The sequence below is a fragment of the Paramisgurnus dabryanus genome, chromosome 10 (genome assembly GCF_030506205.2).
Source record: "Paramisgurnus dabryanus chromosome 10, PD_genome_1.1, whole genome shotgun sequence".
Lineage (NCBI taxonomy): Eukaryota > Metazoa > Chordata > Actinopteri > Cypriniformes > Cobitidae > Paramisgurnus > Paramisgurnus dabryanus.
Window position 1 is genome coordinate 6,050,159 of NC_133346.1, and position 23,583 is coordinate 6,073,741.

The 23,583-nt window shown below is 37.9% G+C and overlaps 1 protein-coding gene across 1 annotated transcript in view; it reads right to left on the reverse strand.

Annotated features, from left to right (window-relative positions):
* Positions 1 to 2,608: 2,608 nt before the first annotated feature.
* The window catches only part of clmpa (CXADR like membrane protein a), a 74,597-nt gene continuing 53,622 nt past the window's right edge, over positions 2,609 to 23,583 (reverse strand). Inside the window, exons 2-7 of the mRNA XM_065261264.2 lie at positions 16,846 to 17,003; positions 12,968 to 13,166; positions 11,708 to 11,875; positions 9,861 to 9,983; positions 7,989 to 8,130; positions 2,609 to 6,674 (exon numbers count right to left, since the gene is read on the reverse strand). Coding sequence (XP_065117336.1) covers positions 6,326 to 6,674; positions 7,989 to 8,130; positions 9,861 to 9,983; positions 11,708 to 11,875; positions 12,968 to 13,166; positions 16,846 to 17,003 — 1,139 coding nt within the window. The 3' untranslated portion in view covers positions 2,609 to 6,325. The remainder of the gene's footprint in view (positions 6,675 to 7,988; positions 8,131 to 9,860; positions 9,984 to 11,707; positions 11,876 to 12,967; positions 13,167 to 16,845; positions 17,004 to 23,583) is intronic.

The window sequence follows — 23,583 nt, forward strand, 5'->3', positions numbered from 1 at the left end:
ACGTTCTCTAATGGCTATTTTTATTAACCATAAATTAACATTCCCATAACGTTGCATGGTGGTTATTTTTTAAATAACCCATGAATAATTTGTACAGAACGTTCTCTAATGGTTATTGTATGGTTATTTCAGTAGTAGATTAGCATAAATGGTTACCATTGTCGTTTTTGAAAGGTTTGTTTGAGTAGAACCCAAAGTGTAGACTATTGGACCAGTTAAGATTTATCGCCTGTTTAATAGATACAAAAAGCAGTTCGTAACGTTTTTCAGGTGACTGAAGGCGCGAGACTTGGCTTGTTCGACTTCGTGCGGCGCCGCTCGAACAGATATGACAAAAGGCTTGTTTGAGATGCAGCTTGCCTCGCCTGAAATATAGGCGAGAGTAGCCGGCTGCAGTGAGGGGAGGAGTAAAAAAAGTGGAGGCAAGCCGGACGCTTCATGAATCTCGCAGTGTTGTTGACTGCAAACGTCAGCAATGGAAGAGATCGCGTTCGCGTATTTTATCGCGGATTAAATAGATGCAACTGAAAAACCAACAAATGCATTTACATTAAGATGTTTATAAGGAGAATCAACAAAGCTGAACTGTTCATTATTGGAAAAGGCTTCTTAGTAAATGTTAGGATGTAATCTAAGTCTAGACGTAATACAAATTCGTTTCTGTGTGAAATATAAACAGCACACTGTACAAATAATACAACACCAATATAAAAGTTTAAAGGAATTTATTAATAATATAAATGTCATAAGTCAAGAACAAGTTGAATAAATATAAAAACTACTGCAGGAAGTGGAGTTTTTAGAATTAAAAAGTCATCAGCTGACATTCCCGGGCAAATCAGCATTAAGCTATGTCGTCAGCAAGTCTTTTCCCATCGTGCTTTTCGTCAACGCAGTCGGTGGAGAGCAACTGCGCTCGGCTGTAGAATCCGACGAGCCCGCCTCTCCATCGCGAGAGTTATTTTGTACACGTCAGCGTGACATCAGAGCAAGTCGGACGTAAGTCGGACACTTTTCTAACCGGAATGCATCTTGCGCTGATCACCGGTGATCGATTCTGCGCAGAATTTGCTCATCTCAAACAAGCCTAAAGTGCCGCGAGAGCGAGACGAAATTACACTTCGTATGATTTCTCGGATCATTCTCGCGGTACTTTGACGTCATCTGGCTGTCGGTTCTTGCAGCGCCGCATGAAGAAGTCGAACAAGCTTTGAGTCTCGCTGCGTTTGACTTGATGCGGCACCGCGCTGAATGACAGACGAATGACATCAAAGTACCGCGAGAGCGATTCGAGAAACCATATGGAGCAGAATGCTTTTAATCACTCTCGCGGTATTTTGATGAAACACGCCTAATTACTTGCCATGTAAACGCAAATTTGTCTTGTTTAAATTCAGTTAAAATTTCGGATGTTTTCCTAAAATCAGACATGTGTCTTTACACAGGTGCTGTGTCTAGTTATAAAACAACATTTAATTTACTGTTATCTCTGTTGGACTTTAATTTATTAACCTTTAACTATATTTAATTTAAATGGGCTTTTCTATAACGCTCTGATTTTTTTTCTTTAAATTTATTAAGCATTTTTAATACATTATTTACTGAGTGGATCCCTTTAGTGATTAGGCCAGAATATTTTAATAAAAAATAAAACAACTACATCTTTCTCTTCTTACAGAGAATAGCCATTACTGAAACATTGATAAATATCTTAGTTGTTTTCCTCACTTCTGTGAATGGCTTTGAATAAAAGAGTGTTGATTTTCACAGCACATGGTTTATTGAGAAGCAGTCTCCTGTAAGTGCAGACATCGTCCACTAGAGGCCACGATTGCACTGTGACTTTTATTCAGCATCCCAAACCTCTGCCAAGAGATGATCAAAAGGGGCGCAAAGGGATTCAACATTTCGGCAAAATATCTCAGACAGAGTAGGTAGGCAAATGTCTGAGAAAATGGATCATATTTCTTTTGTATGCTATATTTGGGTCAATCTTCTGTGCTAAGCAGCTTGTACAACACAGTAAGGTACCCACAGTCTGTGTTAATCATTTGTCTGGGTGGATGCTGAACTGAATCACAATGAGAGTGAAAGAACAATTACACTACAATGGAAGGATTAAGAAATGAATAATTAACTCTTTTTATTATTCTTAGCTCACTACATGCCGGAGAAGTCCAGATGCTTAATTGACTTGACTCTTTTACATTTTGGAGAACATGCGTCTTAAATAGATGAATGCCATTATACAAGAAATTGATTTTTTCCAAAAATATCTTGCTGTACATTTTTTTAAAAGGGCCCCACTTGTACAAAAATGCTACAAATTAAGCAAATTACATATATTTAAAAACCCTGTGTTGTGCCATGAAATGTGTAGCTTTGTTCTAGAGGACATATTAAGCGGCCCCTCTTCTTTTGAAATAGCCAGTGATGTTCAGTTTACCTGGTATCTGATGAGATAGTGAAGTGCAGAATGATGTCATCAAAAGTTAGATCCATGTTGTGGGAACTAAAAGACAACTTGCTTAAATATTTTAAATCCGCATTTGTGTAACTTAGTGCGCAAGTTGAGCTATAGAAACAAAAGAGCAATGTCTTCATTGGCTTGCCATTATATGCTTTATTACAAAGCAAAGGAAATTCATTAAGACACTGTACAAATATACATTTGAAATGAAGGAGGGAAATATGTACAAGGCCTTGTATTTTGACAAATCAAAGAAAGCCAGTAACATTTACAAAAATACAGGTGGTTTCCTTACTCATCATGCGGTCTCAGTACATCAGACTGACCAGACTCAACTACAAAGAGCACAGCTCTGGACAGCCTTGACAGTAACTTCATTCAATGTTATTTATTGGATAAAAAACTCCCTTATTTACACAACCAAAACCCTTTTTATTACATAACTTTTAGAATATAACGTACTGATATAAGCATTTAGCCAAAATACTCGTCTTTCTCTAGCTATCGGTGTCATGCAGGTCCATTGCCAATAGTGTTTAGATGCACATTCTCTCAAGCAACTGTATGCAGGGGGTTTAACATTAGAGCTCAGCATTTAAACTGTTCAGCTGTAACTGACCAAACACAAACTCGGCTAAACCATGCGTCTCAGCACATATTAACAGCAGACTCAGCCGTACAAGAACAGCGGGTAGCGAGGAAGGACTAATATTATTGTACTGTACCCTCCGTGAAAGAGACTGTATAGCCGAAGAATCGACTAGGCGGTGAGTTGAAGCTAAATCAATGAAACCTGCACTGTTAAGAAAAAGGGACAAAAGCTGTCACTTGGAGATACCTTTTAAAAAGGTACCATTTAAGTACATACCTTTGAGGTACCAATATGCACTCATTATGTGTACTCTTTGAAAAAGTACCACCCCAGTGACAGCTTTTGTGAGTGTGCATTCTTCGTTTACCGGTCCTAAGAGTTATTGATCTTCTTGAAGGATTTCGATAAATAAGGCCAGGCTTTGGTTCCTCTGCCTTTCCGGGCATAAAAAGGCAATGGAGTCTTTTCCATGCATGCAGTATGGATATTTCCAGTTTATCTAAGAAAACAACACTGTTCTGTCCTTAAAGGCATTGCCAACATGACCTGTCACTTTGAATATGTTCTGGCATCTTGTTCAGCCATCTAATTCGTTCTGAAGAAATAAAAACATGACTGTCTCTTTGAGGAAGGAACCAATGTCACGTCCCTGCTGTTTATAAATGTAGTCAGAAAACACAGCTGTTCGTGTGCACAACTGTAGTCATTCAACTGTATTAAAATATGAGAGAGTAAAAAATAGAGAAAATGTATTAGAAGTGGCATATAAGTGACCTGATAAAAGATCGCTGGGTTTAAAATAAATCAGTCTTGGAGTAACTTCTAATCTACTGCAGGTACAATAATGTAATATTTAAGAAAAAGGCAAAAAAAAAAAACACATATATATAATATTGAACACATTCAAGTCATTTGCAGACCCAGGCAAAAACATTTTTTGTGATTTATGGTTTTCTACATAAAATGTAAAGAGCTTTCTGTGAAAATATAACCTTGACATCTTTAATATTGACTGAATAAAGTTGAAATTCACGTGAAATCAATGATTGATATCAAACTTTGATGCTCCAAATCTCAGAACTAGATTATGCAACCTATCCTCGGATTTCACAGACAGGCTTACATTTTTATTGTTTTAATTTGAATGTGTTAGCTGAAAGTACTACATTCTTATTTGTAGCAAGACAAATTTCTCAATAAACAAACAGACGGTGCACTGCACTGAAAAAAATACTTTGCTGCTTTAAAATTTTTTGTTGAATCAACTCGGATTTACAAGTCATTTCAACTTACTATTATTTATCTTGACTAGAGATGAGTTGTTATAACTGCAGGCGAGTTGTTATAACTTATAAAATTAAGTTGACTTTTCTCTTAACTATATATATATTTTTTTTTTCTGGCCAATTTTTCCTTTATTTGATAGAAAGTAACTACGAGGTGACAGGAAAGTACAGGGTGGAGAGAGTGGTATGGGATCGGCAAAGGAGGTCGAGCCGGGATTCGAACTCGGATTGGCGGAAGTGCATCTGCACCATCGGAACACTGTCCACTACATCATCGGATCCAACTCTTAACTATATTTTATACGTTTTGACAACTCATCTCTGTTGACATAACTTTAATCTGAGTTGATTTAACAAAAACTTTTAAGGTAGCAAAGTATTTTTTTACAGTGTGGATGTGCCTAACTTTTTTAATTACAGGCAGTCCATTTTTTGTGAAGCTTTTTTGTGAAGTTCTGCGTGCAGAGATTTCACCTGGGCCTGATCGTTCGGTTTCGTTTCAATCATTCAGACATGTTGAAAATGAGGCGATTCATACCAGAGCTGAAAAGCTTGGCTCATCTAACTTGCCTCCAATGGGAAACACCATCCAGAGATATGATTTCAATTGCAAATACCAAAAACCAAACCCATCCAAACCATTTCCCAGTTGACAGTATCGACCCCATTTCTGACGCTAATGTTTATATTATCATAAATAAACATCTGCTAATAAATGTTTTAAAGGAAATGACACGCATTTCGATACAGCTTGATACTTTAACTAAATATTTATATTGAATTCTTATTAATGTCTATTAAAGGGCCCCTATTATGTTTTTTTTACAAAATGTAATATACGTCTCAGGTGTGCCCAGAATGTGTCTGTGAAGTTTCAGCTCAAAATACCCCACAGATCATTTATTATAGCATGTCCAAATGCCCCTATTTGGGTGGGTTTTAAAGTCTGTACCTTTAAATGCAAATGAACAGACAGTGTGCGCTTTTAGTTAAAACAGATCTGATAAATACAGTCTGAGACAATATTATCTCACTATTGAGATACTGTGGACAGCGTACAACTTGCTGATTGCAGAAACTATATTAATGCAGGACTTTAAGTGGGCGGAGCTTTATCAGTGTGACCTCACAAGCATGCCACTGCTTTGGTTTATTAAGGATTTATTAAGGGATAGTTCACCCAAAAATTAAAAATTCTGTCATCATTTACTCACCCTCATGTTGTTCTAAACCTGTGTGAGTTTCTTTTGTTCTACATAACACAAATTATTTTTTTTTTATAAATGATGGTTAGCACACAGTGGATGGTACCCATTGTATTCCAACAAATACTATGGAAGTCAATGGTGTGGTTATCACATTTATCATCTTTTATGTTTATTAAAATAAAAAAATCATACAGGTTTAGAACAACATGAGGGTGAGTAAATGATGACAAAATTTTCATTTTGGGGTAAACTATCCCTTTAAGCCAATTGTAGCGTCTGTGCCCAGCAGGTCACCTGCCATTGGCTGTTAAGGTGTGATGCCCACAGGGTTGCCTGGCAAAAGCTGATTGGCTGAGGAAATGAGTGACATGTGTGAATCCTTGTGGGCACACATGAGCGGGTTCTGGAAAGAGTCGTCTAGTGCACGATTTTCCTTCAGTTCTGAAGCTGTCGGAGCGGACAGTAAGTCTGTAGTCAGGAAGATGGGTTGTCTGTCTTTGTAAAGGCAGTGCTGTGTTTCTGTCTCTTTCGTTCAAATCTAACATAACAAGACACCGCTCACCCTAACTCCCACTTCAGGTCCACTGCACAAAAAATAAGGTGCAAAAAACTGCTTTCCAAAATAAAGGTTTTGCTATTTCCTCAGATGGTCTGATCCTCTCTGCGAGACTTTTAAATGAGAACTTCAGAACAATCAGATCAGAGAGGTGATGTCTCTTTTTACCGCAGTTGTGTGTATTTATTTGTGTGTGTGTTTCTGCAGGTATTCCTAAACAGTCTGGAATGCCTTGGTTTGGGCAGGAATCATCACAGGTGTGGCGCCCATCCTTGCCAGGTTCCCCGGGTTGAGCTTTGCCGGGCTGGGTTTGGGGCTGTTGCCAGGCTCTGCGAGTTTCGGGACCACGTGGTTATATGCCGGTGGTACCTGAGGAAAATTTTCAAGCTGTTCACCCTCCTTAACAGCAGTTACCGCAGGCGGTCGAGGCCTTGGGGCACGGGGGACGCTGTTGTGCACCATAGACTGAGTGGAAGACGCCCCAGAGCGAGAACTACCGGACCGGGAAGACGACAGCGAATTGGGCTTCACCAGTTTGGCCTTGGGAGCCTCAGCATCCTCCCTGGAATACAGAGAGAGAAAAAAATTGTGAGATTACACAAAATCACTTAATCAACAAATGTTTTCCTTTATTTTAAAAGGCAGAGCATGGGATTAACTCTCAAGAAGTACACATAAACATACTGATGGTGGCCAGGGTGTGCGTGTTTTGTTAAGGTATTGGATATAAAACGATTAACCATTGCTATTATTATGAACAAGGGACAAAGCAATGCTCAATATGGCCACTCTGGTGACTAAACTCCCGCATTTTAGTTAAAAGAACCAATCATTAATCGGTTAATGCTGCGTTTACACCAACCGCGGTAAAGGCGTGAAGCGCGAGATTTCAATGTTAAGTCAATGTGAAGACACGTTGACGCACGTCTGGAGGTCCCGCGGCGCGGATGAGGCATTTGGCGGGGTGCGGAAGAGACGCATTTCCGCCTCATTCGCGCGTCTAGTTGACGCGAATTGAGCGTTGTGCACGGTACGCGCGAATGGTTCTTTTTGTGCATTTTGCTGACGCCCGAGTTAAAAAGTTTGAACTTATACTTTGCTCTAGACGTGCAAATGTATTTGCAACTGTTCAAGCGGCAAACTAGGCGCGGTAGACGCGATTTTGATGCCTGAAAGGCAGTTGAGCAATTTGAGCTTAAAAAACCAAAGTTATGGTACAGTTGATCAGGTTTAATCAATTATTTAGATATTCGTCCTTTCCCATTTAAGTAGATAGGACTAAAATAACTGCCTGAAGGCATTGCAAACATCGCTGCCTAATGGCATGACTTCCTTAACTCTTTCCCCGCCATTGACGAGTTATCTTGTCAATTAAGAGAAAACATTTAAGAGAAAACAAGTTTTTACGGCAATCCATATTTCCGCTATTATCCACCAGGTGGTGCTCTAACACAACTTATAAAACACTAAAGCATCCACTGGTCCAAAAACAATAAAAACGTTATGTATGTTTTGATTATCGTTCTAAATTTGATCTCTAACAAAAGTCCAATTAATTGAAAAATTGACAAAAATGCTATCTCAGCTTTTATTGTAATTTTGTATTTTTGAAGAAACCTATCCATATTTGACAGGTGATAAAATGAGAACAAATGAAGATTGGATGAAACTGTTTTTTTTAAGTAGATGGTCTGTTCTTTCATTTAATATTTAAAGAAGAAAATTTTCTGGAAGGCATTAAACTTTTGTGAAAATCATAAAAAAGAAATACTGGTGCTGGGTGGCAACTGTTTTGAAAAACGCTAGCGGGAAAAGAGATAAAAGGACTTCGGTATCGTTCTGTTGTTGGCCTGTAGACTATTTTCTGTTTGTTTACCTTATTTCATTGGGCGCCTCCTCCTCTTCATATTTCTTTTTCTCCTTTTTGCGGAAAACAAGCCAGATGATGAGGATGATAAGGAGCACACCAAAGGACACGCCCACCACGGCGCCAGCCACTACGCCCATTCCCCGGATGTCTGTAAAACAGCGGCAACATCACAACTGTTTCTATTTCATAACTAAGTATTCTAGTTAGTGGTACTTAATGCAAGTATTAGATAAAGATGGCTTTGTTTGACTGTAACTGTCCAGCATGTTTAGGTATGCAAATACATTTCTAAGCAAAAGAGGCATCTAAGACAAATCTACATAACAGAATAAGACACCTTATATATTTGGTAACCAGATACAATAGCACTGACAAATGCCCAGCTGGGTGTACACCTAGTCTGGATGTAAAGTGCACTTTACATCCTACATAAAATGTATACCTATTGCACCATTTAGGCACAGCGAACGTATAAGAAAGATAAGCATGCTTACAACAGGCTAATAACAAAACAGATTTTATTTACAGATTGCGCTCCTCTTATCTTAAAATTAGGCCATATGTCCCTTCTCATTTTAACAATCCATGATTTCCGAGGTTCTTTGTCCTGTGGAAATTTGTAAAATGATGTATTTTCTGTGTTTCGATGGCTGAATGACCAGCATCCCGGTACAAAACAATAGGTTTAAAGCGCACGCTCTGGACGCCCATAGATCACAGCCTTGTTTTGGAATGAATAAGGCATATTTTATTTTATTCTATAAACAAGCAAGACACATACAATTCAGATATGCACGCTATATTTTAAACACAGAGAAACGCAAAATAAAGATGTCATGCTCAAAACAGCCCAACAAACAACCACTAAGAAGCAACTCCCTCTGCATTGCAGATACCTGAAGGAGTGTACTGTATTTCACCATAAGAATACTCCAGCAAACAGACAAACATTAATCAAACTACCGCACCCACTCTCGTCTTTTAATAATATGCCATTTTTTGCCTGAGTAAATTTCGAGTTACAGTCACATTATTAATTATTTCTTCTAATTCCATCGTCTGATATTTAATTATGCAGCAGTCTTGCTTGAGAAGGGTTTGGAGAAAGGAATAAAATCAGTGCACACTATGCTGAAGATGCTGAAGGATTGCAATGCTCAGCACAACAGGTTGCTGGTTAGTGATAAAGCAATGAATTATGTTGACAGTAATGGTGAACTGAAGAAAGACGACGAAGCAAAACAAACAATACATGCATAAGAAATATAATTAGCATGAACATTTTCATCATCATGTTTGTATCAGAATGCCTTAGCCCTATAACACACACACACACACACACACACACACACACACACACACACACACACACACACACACACACACACACACACACACACACACACACACACACACACACACACACACACACACACACACAGTGGGTATAATCCAGACAGTGCCATCATATCACTCATACAGTACTATTTTTGCAGGTATGCATGCTTTTTATGTATTTATGCAATGACCCACTACTGTACACTTCATAATATATCTGCAGTATACTGTATCCCAAAATGCATTGCACTCCACTTCATTTCCAGTGTGCTGTATTTATGAGAAGCAATTTTAAATGCAAGCTTGTTTGTGACTTACAACTGACACATATTGGCTTGTTTGTACTTTTAGAAAATTGGACAAAATAAACAGTTATGGCTCAACAACTAGATATCATTACAATGTAATAACGTAAACTGGCAATAATGTTGCATACCACTTTTTGAAACATTTATTGTTGCCAGCTGTGTACTATTGCTGCATTGTTTAGAGTGTTGTATGTGTTGTATCAATATTAATAAAACAGCCATAGACACTTACAGTGAACTTTGACCTCTAGAGTACAGCTCTCCTCCCCGACATCATTGCTGGCGGTGCATTTATAGACACCTGCACTTTCCCTGGACAGATTTCTCAGGGTCACAATCTCAGGGTTTTTGAGATCTGAAAATCACAAAGTTACACATTATTTGATGTGTCAATATTTTACACGGATATACGTTTATAAGTAAGTACTTATTCAAACACGGCGGCGGCGCAAATTCAAAATAAGTGTTCGAAGTGTCATGAGTGTTGCTTGTGTTTTTTTTTTAAAATGTGTTTGTTGCATCTTGTGAACCATGTGCATCACGTGTTTTGTCAAAATAAGTGCCTGCTGCACACGCATCAAACCATTTATGATAAAAGAGACGCTCACGTTCACAAAATATACGCAAGACACTCCCTTAACAGTAAACTCTGATTACGCATGAGATTATTTGAGTATCTGGCAAACGCGAGCGTCTCATTTATCATAAACCCTTTAGACGCATCTTCAGCAAGCACTTATTTTGATAAGACAAGTGATGCACGTAGGTCCACTCGACGCGCCAAACACATATTTTGAAATTACAAACCACACACATAACGGGCTACATACAAGTTGTGATGAACTTCCCTCGAAAAAAGAAGTCACTGGCCGCCACTGTTCAAACCTCATATATGAAATGACAATAATAAGTGTTGAATACTTTTGCCAGCCGAAGAGTACAGCGTACATTACTTTCACATAACTCATATCTCCTATTCGATCTCATAAGAGGGGCTAATTGAGGAGGTAGTGAAGCATGCGGGGTGAAAACTGCTGATGGGATTGGTGTAAATTTAATTTGAGAATGCTTGCAGTGTTAAATTGGCCCTCTAGTGTCTTCATCTATTTTCTCCTCCTCCAGAGAGGAGACGTCCACATGATTTACTCCCCATGCTTGCGAGATCAACTTAACGCTGCGCTTTTTTCCTGCAGTAGAGCAGCGGTATAAAGGGATCAAAGCAAAGCGAATTACTTTAGCATTTAAAAACCAAAGCAACAGGTCACAATCAACAGAGCATCTTTGTGTAAATGCTAACTTACTAAGGTCGACACCGGTAATACCATTGCACTTTATTTAAAGGGGCCATGTCACAAGACTTTTTTAAGATGTTAACTTTGATGTCCCAAGAGCACATATGTGAAGTTATAATTTATTATAGCATGTTAACATTGCCATCTTGTAGGTGTGTGTAAAAAATGTGGCGTTTTGGGTGTGTCCTTTAAAATGCAAATGAGCGGATGAAGTGCAAACACTGATCACAATGATATTGGTTTGTTGAAATTGAAACTCAGTTTCTCTCTCTCTCTCTTTCTCTCTGCACTAAATGGCAGTGCTGTGATTGGATAGTGCAGATTAAGGGGTGGTATTATTATAATAAGAGCTCCTTATGACATCATAAGGAGAGCCGAATTTAAACGACCTATTTTTTCATGTGCTTGCAGAGAATGGTTTACCAAAACTAAGTTACTGGGTTGATCTTTTTCACATTTTCTAGGTTGATAGAAGCACTGGGGACCCAATCATAGCACTTAAAAATGGAAAAAGTCAGATTTTCATGCCATGGCCCCTTTAACTATAGCATATATATCATTTGGCTTATTGAGGTACGGTGTATCATTACTGTACAAGTACAACATTTCTATGCCTGATTGATAAAACGTAAGCAAATATGCTAGGGAGTTTAACAGTGCAAAATTACTTAGCAACTACCTTAAAATGCCCTAGCAACCACCAAGAACAACCTGGTTTCATTTGCAAAGGATCGCAACTGATTTATTGCAAGGCATTCATGTTAACAGGTGTCTGACATGAGCCCACCTATGAGAGCCAAGGGTGGGAGCTTGCCAGCATATTTTCCCTTGTCCAAAACTCTCTCCCATTTGTAGCTTATCGGGTCAGATCCATCTTCAGACTTGCAGCTCATTCTGACATCACTTCCTTCCAGCAGACGACCCTCCATCCAGCAGCGTGGTTTGGACGGTTTCACTGGAGAACAAACAATACGTATGGGTTAAGAGTATAATGGATGTGAAATATGATGACTGACTGAAATAAAAGATGGCATGCAGTTATTTTACTTTGCATTTACAAATTTGATCCCACTCAGTATTTTTGCATAATGTTTCCTATTTGTATACTTATTTAAAGCTGATATTGCTCGAAAAAAACGACCTTGCACAATACAGACCATGGCCCAGCTGGGAAACAATGGCCATGATAATTTATTGTGTCGTACGTAGTCTACAGCATATATACGCCAAAGATAGATCAGTACGCTTAAACATTACACACAAATGCACTTTTGCCCTCTTTTCATTGTTCCCAATGCAAATCAGTTTTTCCCCATATTGAGAACCCAGTGTGATGCCACCGAGTTCCATATCATGAATCTGTAAAACAACCCGTTCACCGCTCGGTCCTCGACCCCCCGCTCCTTCCCACCCCGGCCGTCAGCATCTGCTCCTGCCGCCCCTATCTGCTGAGCCAGGACAATTCTGCACTGGCACTCACAAGGGGGGATGCAATTACAGTCGCCGAGTGGGATGCAGGTCCCCTCCATCTCCCGACGCTGTCAGGATCACTTACAGCGCGCAGAGAAAGCTGCAGTTGTCTCCGCTGCCAAGCCATTATCTTTGTGTTGAACAAGACGAATGCTAATGTTTGTCCCTCGGAGTCGAACGTGTCGTTTGAGAGCCGCGAGCCATTTGTACAAATGTTTGCGTAAATTTGCCGTGCACTTAAGTGTCTATGTATAGCAAGCGAATAAAGAAACGACGGAGAAAAGCAGATGGATAATGTTTCTACGCAGCAAGCATGGTTTATTTAACACGTCATGCAGTGGATTCTTCCATGTTGAATGAGTAGCTAAGACTATAAACTTTGTTGAGAGTGAACAAACACAACAAAACGCAGCAAAATCTATTGTTAAACGTAGTGCCACTTTCGCACTTCGCTATGAGACGATATCCTAGTGCTATTTTTGGACCCTTACTCTGTGACAGAATCTGTCATGTCTTTATCGTTCCTAGGGCCTACGAGCGGATTTAATTAAAGCCCAGCCGCAGGGCCAAAACTCACGGAGAACGATGAGCTTGACCGTGTTCCAGAAGTACTTTCCTCCGTTCTTGACCTTGCAGATGTATTCTCCAGAGTCGGTCAGCAGGAGGTCGCTGATCATAAGTGAAGCATCGCCCTTCAGGTAGTCGCCCGTCAGGGACAGCCGTCCCGCCTCGCTCTCGTTTGGGTCGTAGATTCGACCCGCAAAGTATGTGATCAACTGGAAGGAGAGAAAGAGAGATTAATCTTGTGAAATTGTTGAGCCGAGGGCACTCGGCGACTCTGAGGTTAGGGTTGAGTCATGATCTGTGCCTGCAGCAGGAGCAAAATTTCGATGTCATTTTGCATCAGGCTTTTTTTTCGCTTCTTTATATTTGTCTTTTGGTTTTTCTGATACTCATTTTAATCAACCAAACAAAAGCAATGCAGTCTGCTTGCCAGAAACTGACTATTCTCTGATTAATGTTTCTTGACTTTTCCCCAATTTTCATAAGCAGTCAAGTTTAAAGCAAATATATAGCAACCATGGGGCCAAAATGGCACCAATAGCTGCGTTTCCGTTACCCTTCAAATTGGGCAAACACATCAATTTCATAAAAACTCACATATATAGTTTTTACGCTCACATGAGTTGGTTTTTCAGGCAATTCGGAAAAGCTGTATTTCGCAAAACTGCAATGGAAAAAGTTTATTCGCATTTTCAGATCACCTGATGTACGTAAGTCACATAATCATTATTTGAAGATGACGCGGTATGTTCTAAAAAAACTCCTAGGAGTTTTTTCAACCCTTAGGGCAGTGTTTCCCAATCCTGGTTCTTGAGTACCCCCTTCCAGAAAGTTATAGATGTCTCCTTATCTAACACACCTGATTGTACTCAACAGCTTGTTAGGGAGACATGTTATCCATTCTGGAAGGAGAATGATTAGTTAAATCAGGTGTTTTAAAGGTGCAGTGTGTAATGTTTAGAAGGACCTCTTGACAGAAATGCAAAATAATATACAAAAACTATATTATCAGGAGTGTATAAAGACCTTTTGTAATGAATCCTTATGTTTTTATTACCTTAGAATGAGACATTTTTATCTACATACCGAGGGTCCCCTAACATGGAAGTCGCCATTTTGTGCGGCCATGTTTCCACAGAAACCCTTAATGGACAAACTACTTTTATGAAGCTGTCTCCGAAGATGACAAGTTTGTCTGGTGGTGGCTACTGTAGCTTCTCTATGCGTGTTAAATGCGATGGGTGAGCAGTTAATTGAGCCATTGGTTGCAATTCGCAACCTCTAGATGCCACTAAAATTTACACACTGCACCTTTAAATGAGGAGACATCTAAAACTTTCTGGAAGGGGGTACTCGAGGACCAGGATTGGGAAACACTGCCCAACGGAGTCAACTGACATTGGCTTAACTTAGAACTATCTTTTATACATTACATTATTACTATGCTCGCTAGTATGGTTTAATCTTAGCCACTGTACTTTGCAACTTTTGTTGTCCACCGATTTTTCTGTGTTTTCTCCTGCTTTTGATAATGTAAAGTTGATTTGAAACAATAAAACATTTGTAAAAAGCCCTATATATATAAAATTGACTTGACTTGACTTAACTATAAGAGGCTTTTCTTGCTAATAATGTTTGGATTACACTCCTACCCAGGTCCGACCCGAGGCATAAGTGAACTAAGCGGCTGCTTGGGGCCCCGTGGCCACCAGGGGGCCCCCCAATCATTTTTTTTAACAATTAAATAACTTAAACAATAAATATAAATGAATAATTCAAGACACAAAAATCTGATTTGCAGACAACTGCTGTGTGTCTGCAGTGCTAACGTTTGAGTCATGCGCAATATAAACACCTGGCATGCATTGAAAATTCGCCATTAAACCATTTAACCCGCAAAAAGGCACTAAAGTGAGCAGCTTTCTGGATGCACATGCGGTTGAAGGTGTCCGGTCCACCACCAGAGTCAGACGTGATCCTCACTATGCCCTTCAGAGATCAGAACTCTTGATATTTAAACTTTAGAGAGAGTAATGCTACTGTGTGTCATACTGTAGTCCCTTAACATACATTTGAGGAATAGACAACTGAAAAACAACGTAAAATTTTTATGCTGCGCCATTTGTAATTCGTCCTCCGTCTGTGTGTGCGCACGTGTTTAAGTGCACTCAGTAGTGCACACATAGAAAGACGCGTTTCAGAAAGCAAGCGAACATAAAATCTTTCTGTTCTGACAGGGCACATACAAGTGTTACGGCGCATTCACACGGGGCGTAAGCGTTAACGCTTAACGGAAGGCTTGTCTGAAGCGTGGCCAACAGCCAATCACAGTGGCCGCTACACATGCTCCATTCTTCAATAAACGTAATTGGCTGGCTCTGTCTAGGTAATTTGCATAAGCCGATCTGATTGGCTGACCCACGCGTTGCCGCTTGAAAAGTTGAGATATGTTCAACTTCTGCCGCATGCAACGGCACTGACTCGGCGCCGACGGATCCACAATTCAGTTCGGCAACTCATGATGTCACCCATTAAAAGTTAATGGGAAGCGTTAACGCTTACGCCCCGTGTGAATGCGCCGTTATGATTCATTTGATTTGATTTCTGTACCTAATGCTAATTTTAGCCCTTACTTAATGTGCAACTTTGTTCTTTTTAGAAATGTTTGTAATTTTTTTATTTTTTTGCAAAAAAAATTGGTGAAAAGAGGGCCCCAAACAAATTCTGCTTAGGGCTCCTAAGAGGCTCGGGCCGGCACTGCTCCTACCCTTTTTATTTAAAATAATGTACTTATACTTTGGAGAAACACCTCATACATTGCAGCTCCTAAGTGTTAGAGGCTTTCCTTGGCATTAATGTTGGGATAATACCCCTATGTCTCCTTTGGTTAAAAAGAATGGCTATTGTGGTGGATGTGATATTGGTAAACCTACCAAAATCAGTTAACATGATGTTTGGAATGACTTATCACGAGAGGAAAAACTCGCATATCATTGGTTAGGTGAAACGCCATCATTTCAGAAAAGCTTTTATCGACATTTAGAAAATATTGCATATGTTTTCTGCAAATCTGTAATGAAAACGCAGCTAATGGCACATTGTAAGGATTAGTCACACAGGTGTTACAATTTGGTGATCAAACAAATGTTGTAGGAGGAATAAGAATTAGCCAATGAAGCATACCCAAAAAGTTTGAATATGTTTTATACACTTACTGTACACTTTATACACAAACCAAGTTTTATGCTAATATGTCAGTGCTTTTCTGTTTTTAGTAACCGGCATAGTCTTAAAATCATTTGACAAAATTTGTTGATGATCGAAAAAAAGCTTTATTTTTGGTTGAAAACCTAAACATAGCTGAAAGTTTAAATTGTTAGTGATACAAAAGGGGTTTGTGAGAGTGGCCCTAACAAGTGTGCTAAACTTTTACATACAGATCCTGCGACTGCCATAAAGTGCACCAGCGCTCCCTGTTGTATCAAGTGTTTTGTCACATAGAAAAATAGCGTTAAAATTATTCATCATTACTGGCAGGAAGTTCATTTGGCTAAAGGTGTAGTTTTGACCCCTCTTGTCTGTTACATTGTGTCAGAAAAGCCCTCAGGGACTGGCTTGAGCCGTGGCCAGATTAAAATGTAAAACTTGTCCCGCGGCCAATTCCATCATGAGGTCATAAAAGTAATTGTTGGGTGTGCTACTAGGCAAACCAGGGACATACAGTATTAAAAGTGAGCAGTTGAAGCAGTTTTAACACTGCAGTCTACAGATAACCCTTCCCATCATTAAAAAAACTACTGGGTAGGGTTGAAAACAGCACTGCAGTGCAGATCAGGGACTCTGCCACGGCATCGCGCTGTCGCAGCGGCGGGAGATCATGAGGGCTCTTACCACTTTCTGCCGTGAGCTGGATTTATGCAGCATCCATTCGATGTCCAGCAGAGAGATGTCGGCTTGCCACAGCTGATGGTGGCACGGCAGCGTGGCATTGTCACCGACAACCCTTTTCATTTCCGTCTGGCTGTTTGCCTGAAGCACACTCAGCAATACTGTAGAGAGAAAGGGAGAGAGAGAGCAAGTGGTTAAGGCCTGATGCCAGAGAGTTGTTAGGATGAGCTTTCGTTGGCTTTACTGCAGGATGCGGAGGTAGATTGGGGTGTTTGCAGTGGGGCGAAATATCATTCGACTGATCCACATGTTCGGTTCAGCCTCACACGCAACGGCACAGCGGCACGAATCTTCTCCAGAACTGAGAGGCGCAAGGCCAAAGACTAAACGCAAAGGCTCAGCGAAGACAATCGCTGTTTTATCCGCGGATAAATTCCTGGAATTGAAGTTTGGTTTAACAGCCAAGCAGCCACTTTTCTCATTTTCTCAACAGCATATCAGCTCTAAAATGTAAGGATGGAATGAACAATTCTGGAAATAAAAAGGCTGTTGAAATGTTGCAGTTCACATACTGATTATAGATAAAATGCAGAATGATAAGAGCATACAGTCGAATCTCTAAACTTTCCCATCGTGATACATTTTCCACTCCTCAAGCAATGAAAAGTTTGGGCCATGGAGAGAGTAAAACTCCTGCGGTGTTTGAACAGAATTAGACACCATTTGCTTTTGAACTTCTCTGCATTAACACAGGGAGGCAGCTAAATGAAGGCCAAGCTAATTAATTCCCAGCATGCATTGTGATTACAGAAATAATGGCCGCCGAGACTGTGTGCAGTTATGACAAACACACAACTCTACACCTACAGTCCTGTGCAAACATCTTAGGCCACCAAGCCAGCATTAGATTTGTTGTTTTTGCAATGGCATTATAGTCATATATATTATTTCTCAGTTTGTTTAGTTGAATACAATCAGGAAATTTGTATGAAGCATTAAAAAACTATACAATTATTAGCAAGTGATTAGTGTGACCTCTCCTTACACTTGAAAAAAGCAGGAGCCTAAATAAGATGAAATCCTAATTTTTTATTCTAATCTCATGACTTCAGAGTTCAGTTTGTTTCTTAATAAAAGGATTAGTCAAATTTCTTAAAAAAAAAAAGATAATTTACTCACCACCATGTCTTCCAAAATGTTGATGTCTTTCTTTGTTCAGTCGAGAAGAAATTATGTTTTTTGAGGAAAACATTCCAGGATTTTTCTCATTTTAATGGATTTTAATGGAACCCAACACTTAACACTTAACTCAACAATTAACAGTTTTTTTCAACAGAGTTTGAAAGGACTCTAAACGATTCCAAACGAGGCATAAGGGTCTGATCTAGCGAAACGATTGTAATTTTTTACAAGAAAAATAAAAAATATGCACTTTTAAACCACAACTTCTCGTTTATCTCCGGTTCTCTGATGTGCCAGCGTGACTTCACGCAAAACGTCATCACGTCAAGAGGTCACGGACGACGTATGCAAAACTACGCCCCAGTGTTTACAAGTGTGGAGAAAGAGGACCAATCCGACATTGTTGTATGTCTAATCATGATAATAATTAATGTCTTTGTGTCAGTTTATTGTTTAAAATAGTCAACAAATGTGCGTTTCATATATGTAACACATGACCTTTCTACGTCACGCAATTGCGTGAGGTCGCGCTGGCGCATCACAGGACCGGAGATTGACGAGAAGTTGTGGTTTAAAAGTGCATATTTTTTATTTTTCTCGTTAAAAATTACAATCGTTTCGCTAGATAAGCCCCTTATGCCTCGTTTGGGATCATTTAGAGTCCTTTGAAACTCTGTTGAAAAAAAATGTTAAGTGTTGAGTTAAGTGTTAAGTGTTGGGTTCCATTAAAGTCCATTAAAATGAGAAAAATCCTGGAATGTTTTCCTCAAAAAACATAATTTCTTCTCGACTGAACAAAGAAAGAAATCAACATTTTGGATGACAGGGTGGTGAGTAAATTATCTGGATTTATTTTTTTTAGAAAATGGACTAATCCTTTAATAAAGAAAGTAAAAAATAAATGGATGTTGTTAAATGGGTAGTTTGCCAAAAAGGGAAAATTCTGTCTTGATTTACTCTCCCTCATATTGTTTTAGACCTGGATTAATTTATTTTTCTTAAAAAAACACAAAGAAGATATTTTGATAAATGATGGTAAGCACACAGTTGATTGTAACCATTAACTTCCATAGAAGGAAAAATAAACCCTATCCAAAGGGTACCATAAACTATGTGCTTACCATATCTTCATCATCATTTATCACAATACTTCCATCATATTTGTTTTTCCTACTATGGAAGCCAATGCTTTTAACCAGCTGTGTGCTTATCATCACTTATCAAAATTTATTATTTTGTGTTCATCAGAATAAAGAAATGTATACAGGTTTGTAACAACATGAGGATGATAAATTTATGATAAAATTATCATTTTTGGGTGAACTACCCCTTTAAAACTTTAATAAAACAACAAAGCTGATGGTGCCCTGAGACTTTTCCACAGTATTGCAATTTCTTGTACCCTGAAAGGTCCCTTTTTTTTTTTTTTTTTACAATATTATACCTTAAGGACCTATTGTGTACCTTGAAGGACACATTTTGTACCAGTTAAGTGTTGGCAGAACAAATCATTTAACTGTACCTTTAAAGGTACACAATAGGTCCTTAAAGGTATAGTTCACTCAAAAATGAAAATTCTGTCATAAGTTTCTCACCCTCATGTTGTTACAAGCCTATATAAATGTCTTTGTTCTGATGAACACAAAGGAAGATATTTTGATATTTTTTGTATTTTTTTCCTACTATGGATGTAAATGGGGCTCATGATCGGTTTTGTTACAAACATTCCTCAAAATATCTATTCGTGTTCATCAAAACAAAGAAATTTATACAGGTTTGTAACAACATGAGGGTGAGAAAATGATGACAGCATTTTCATTTTTGGGTGAATTTTACCAAAAGGTACAACATTGTTTTATGTTTTGTATAACTGTAAAGGTACAAAACAAACCTTAGGGTACCACCCAGTGACAGAAAATTTCCAGTTTTGGTAATTTTATTCTGACCGTGTGTCCAACTTCCCTACATACCACAGTATGCTACATACTGCTGACTGCACAGAATATTGTATCATGTATTGTTTATTTATGTGAAACAGTAAAATATAACAGCAAACACTTCAGTGAATAGATTCCAGTTATACAGAGAATATAAATACAGTTGCTATTTTAATTTTATTTCATGTAAAGTATAAAGCCTCTGGCACTCTGTTAAAAAGAAACTGAGTCATAAAGGACATAAATGTTAAAAATCATGATTAATATTGCTTCTGGTTCATTCATCACGCTGTAATAGAAGGTCAAGTGAATTGCATGCGAGATACAGTGTTCCCTACAGACTGTGCCCGTTAAATACTGCAAATTAAAATTATGTACTCTAAGTCAACTGGATATTCCATGCATACATAATATATGCATGTGGTGCATAGAATACATACTGCATACTATTTTCAGTAGTAGGCTTGAATGTATACTTTCTTAAAGTCTCTTTTCTATCTTATCATGCTGATTACGGTTTAATGTCTAAGAATACTTGAATGACATTTATCTACATTGTAGTCATTAGAACACACACTCATCACCTATTAAAATCACAATACTGTTAATTACCTGAACAATAGATGCAAGATTTCATTTTTTCTTTTGTCAATGCAAGATAACATACTGTATAATATAATCAAAGACACTTAATATATCTGGTCCTTAATTCATTCTGCAAAAGCATCTATCTTGGTACTAAATGGGTTAAAATGCAGGCTAGCTAAAACTGGATATGATGGAAGCAGGTGAATTCTGCAGGCCAGATTTAATATGGGACACGTTAGAGATGATGCAGGATGAGAGGTTGTTCTTCAAAGGATACGATAAGATCAAGTAAATCCTCATTTGCATTGCCTTACTATGTCTTTAAAATATTTCTTTTGTACACAGTAAAACCAGAGAAATCTGGCATCCACTGCCTTGAAGTTAAGATTACAAAATAATGCTTGATCGAGGAAAGTCCTAGAAGTTTTAAAATAAAAAGTGTCTTAACGTGGCACATATATCTGCAGATGAGATGATAAAAGCCAGAACAGAGACTTGCTACATCTAAAATGTTTTGTAGATTATTCACAGTACTCAAACACTTGAAATTATGTTAAACAGTAGGAAGTTATCATGTGACAAGTATATGTTGAGTTCGGGTTACATGTGAGTGGTGTCCAGTTATTATTTTGAAAGTATTTATTTATTTTTATAATAAAAGCAAGAAGGTCCATAGCAGTTTTTTTTGTGTGGAGTTTGCATGTTGGCCCTGTGTTGGCGTGGGTTTACTCGGGGTACTTCGGTTACCTTCCCTAGTCCAAAAACACGCAAGTTGGGTGAATTTGAGATGCTAAATTGTCTTTCCCCAAGTGTGTATAGTTTAACCGGCTCTCATCGTGAATATAGCCAAAGGTGCTGGAATGGTGTTAAGAGATAGTAAATAAATTAATCCTAACTCTTTTCCTGCCATCGGCGAGTTATCTCGTCAGTTAAAAAAAAAAACATTTGCAAAAAAAACTGTGTTCATAATGAGGTTTAATGTTAATCTGTAATACCGCAATTATCCACTAGATGGCGGACGTACCCAAAATCTGAAGCAATTTTTTTACCAATTTTAACTTGTGTAAGTTTTGATACTAATAATTCTGAATCTGATCTAAAAAAAAAAAATCCTTGACAAAAACACAATTATTTCAGCTTTTGGCTAAAAAAATTTTTTTTTTTTTTGAAGAAAAAAAGACATAAAAGTTTTAATGCAGAGAAAAGATATATAAATAGGATGATTTTTTCCTGTTTTGTTTGTTTGTTTCAACTCTTTGCCCACCATCAACGAGTTTTCATTACTTGCGGTTCAGAGCCACTGTAAGTTATCTTGTCAATTAAGAGAAAACATTTCCAAAAAAAAAAAAAAAACATGTTCCTAATGAGGTTTAATGTTAATCTGTAATACCGTTAATCTGTTATCCACTAGATAGCGGACGTACCCAAAAAACAAAGCCTTTTTTTTACCAATTTTAACATGTGTAAGTTTTGATAATCGTTCTGAATCTGATCAAAAAAAAAAAAAAACCTTGACAAAAACGCAAGCTTTTGGCAATTTTTTTTTCTTTTTTAAGAAAAAAAAAAACATATATAAAAGTTAAAAACCAGAGAAAAGATATATAAATAGGATGACATTTTTTCCTGTTTTGTTTGTTTGTTTCAACTCTTTCCCCGCCATCAATGAGTTATCTCGTCAATTAAGAGAAAACATTTGCCAAAAAAAAAAACGTGTTCCTGATGAGGTTTAATGTTAATCTGTAATACCGCGATTATCCACTAGATGGCGGACGTACCCAAAAACTGAAGCAAACTTGTGTAAGTTTTGATAATAATTGTTCTGAATCTGATCTAAAAAAAAATAATTCATTGACAAAAATGCAATTATGTGAGCTATGGGCTAAGAAAATTATATTTTACCTAATATTTTGGGCTGACGTACCCAAAAACTGAAGCTATTTTTTTACCAATTTTAACTTGTGTAAGTTTTGATAATTGTTCTGAATCTGATCTGAAAAAAAATCCTTGACAAAAATGCAATTATTTCAGCTTTTGGTTAAAAAAATTTTTGAAGAAAAAAAACATATAAAAGTTGAAATGCAGAGAAAATATATATAAATAGGATTAAAAAAATCCCGTTTTGTTTGTTTGTTTAAACTCTTTCCCCACCATCCACGAGTTATCTCATCAATTAAGAAAAACCTTTGCAAAAAAAAAAAAACGTGTTCCTGATGAGGTTTAATGTTAATCTGTAATATCACGGTTATCCACTAGATGGCTTACCCATAAACTGAAGCCAATTTTTTTTCAAAATTTTAACTAAAGTTTTGCTAATCGTTCTGAATCTGATCTCAAAAAAATGTCCTTGACAAAAATGCACTTATTTCAGCTTTTGGCTAAAAAAATATTTTTGAAGGAAAAAAAACATATAAAAAAGTTAAAAAGCAGAGAAAAGATATAAATAGGATGATTTTTTCCCGTTTTTTTTTTATTTAAAAGCAGAGGGTCTGTTCTTTCATTAGATATATTTTTTATGTTTATTTATTTTTAAAAGAAAATTTTCCTGGAAGGCATTTTGTGAAAATGTCTGGCGGGGAATGTGTTAAATTAGTAAATATTAATCTAAAAACAGAAGGTCAAGTTGAGCACATTGAATTGTGGGTTTTGTAGCAATACATCTTGATGCATATAATAAGTGCACAGTATACATAGGCCTGCTGTGTTACAGCAATAATAAAAGTGAATGCCCGACTACATTACTTATGCAGACCGTAAGCATTACCACTGATAGTCATTCAAGAGTAGTGTACTACAACCAAACATAACTTTGCAAACAACATTAAAAAATCCATTATAAATGTTTTAATAAAAAGTGTTTTCTACTAAGTGGAGCCACATGGAGTTCTCTAACAGAATATACATCTTAGGCATAAACATCTCTCTATACCTCCTAAACCAGCCTGATAGCATTGTAGCACACAATAGGATCACCGGCTGCGCAGTTATTTTTAAACCAAAGGAAAGGGACTTGCGGACTGGATCATGCTAAGTTCCT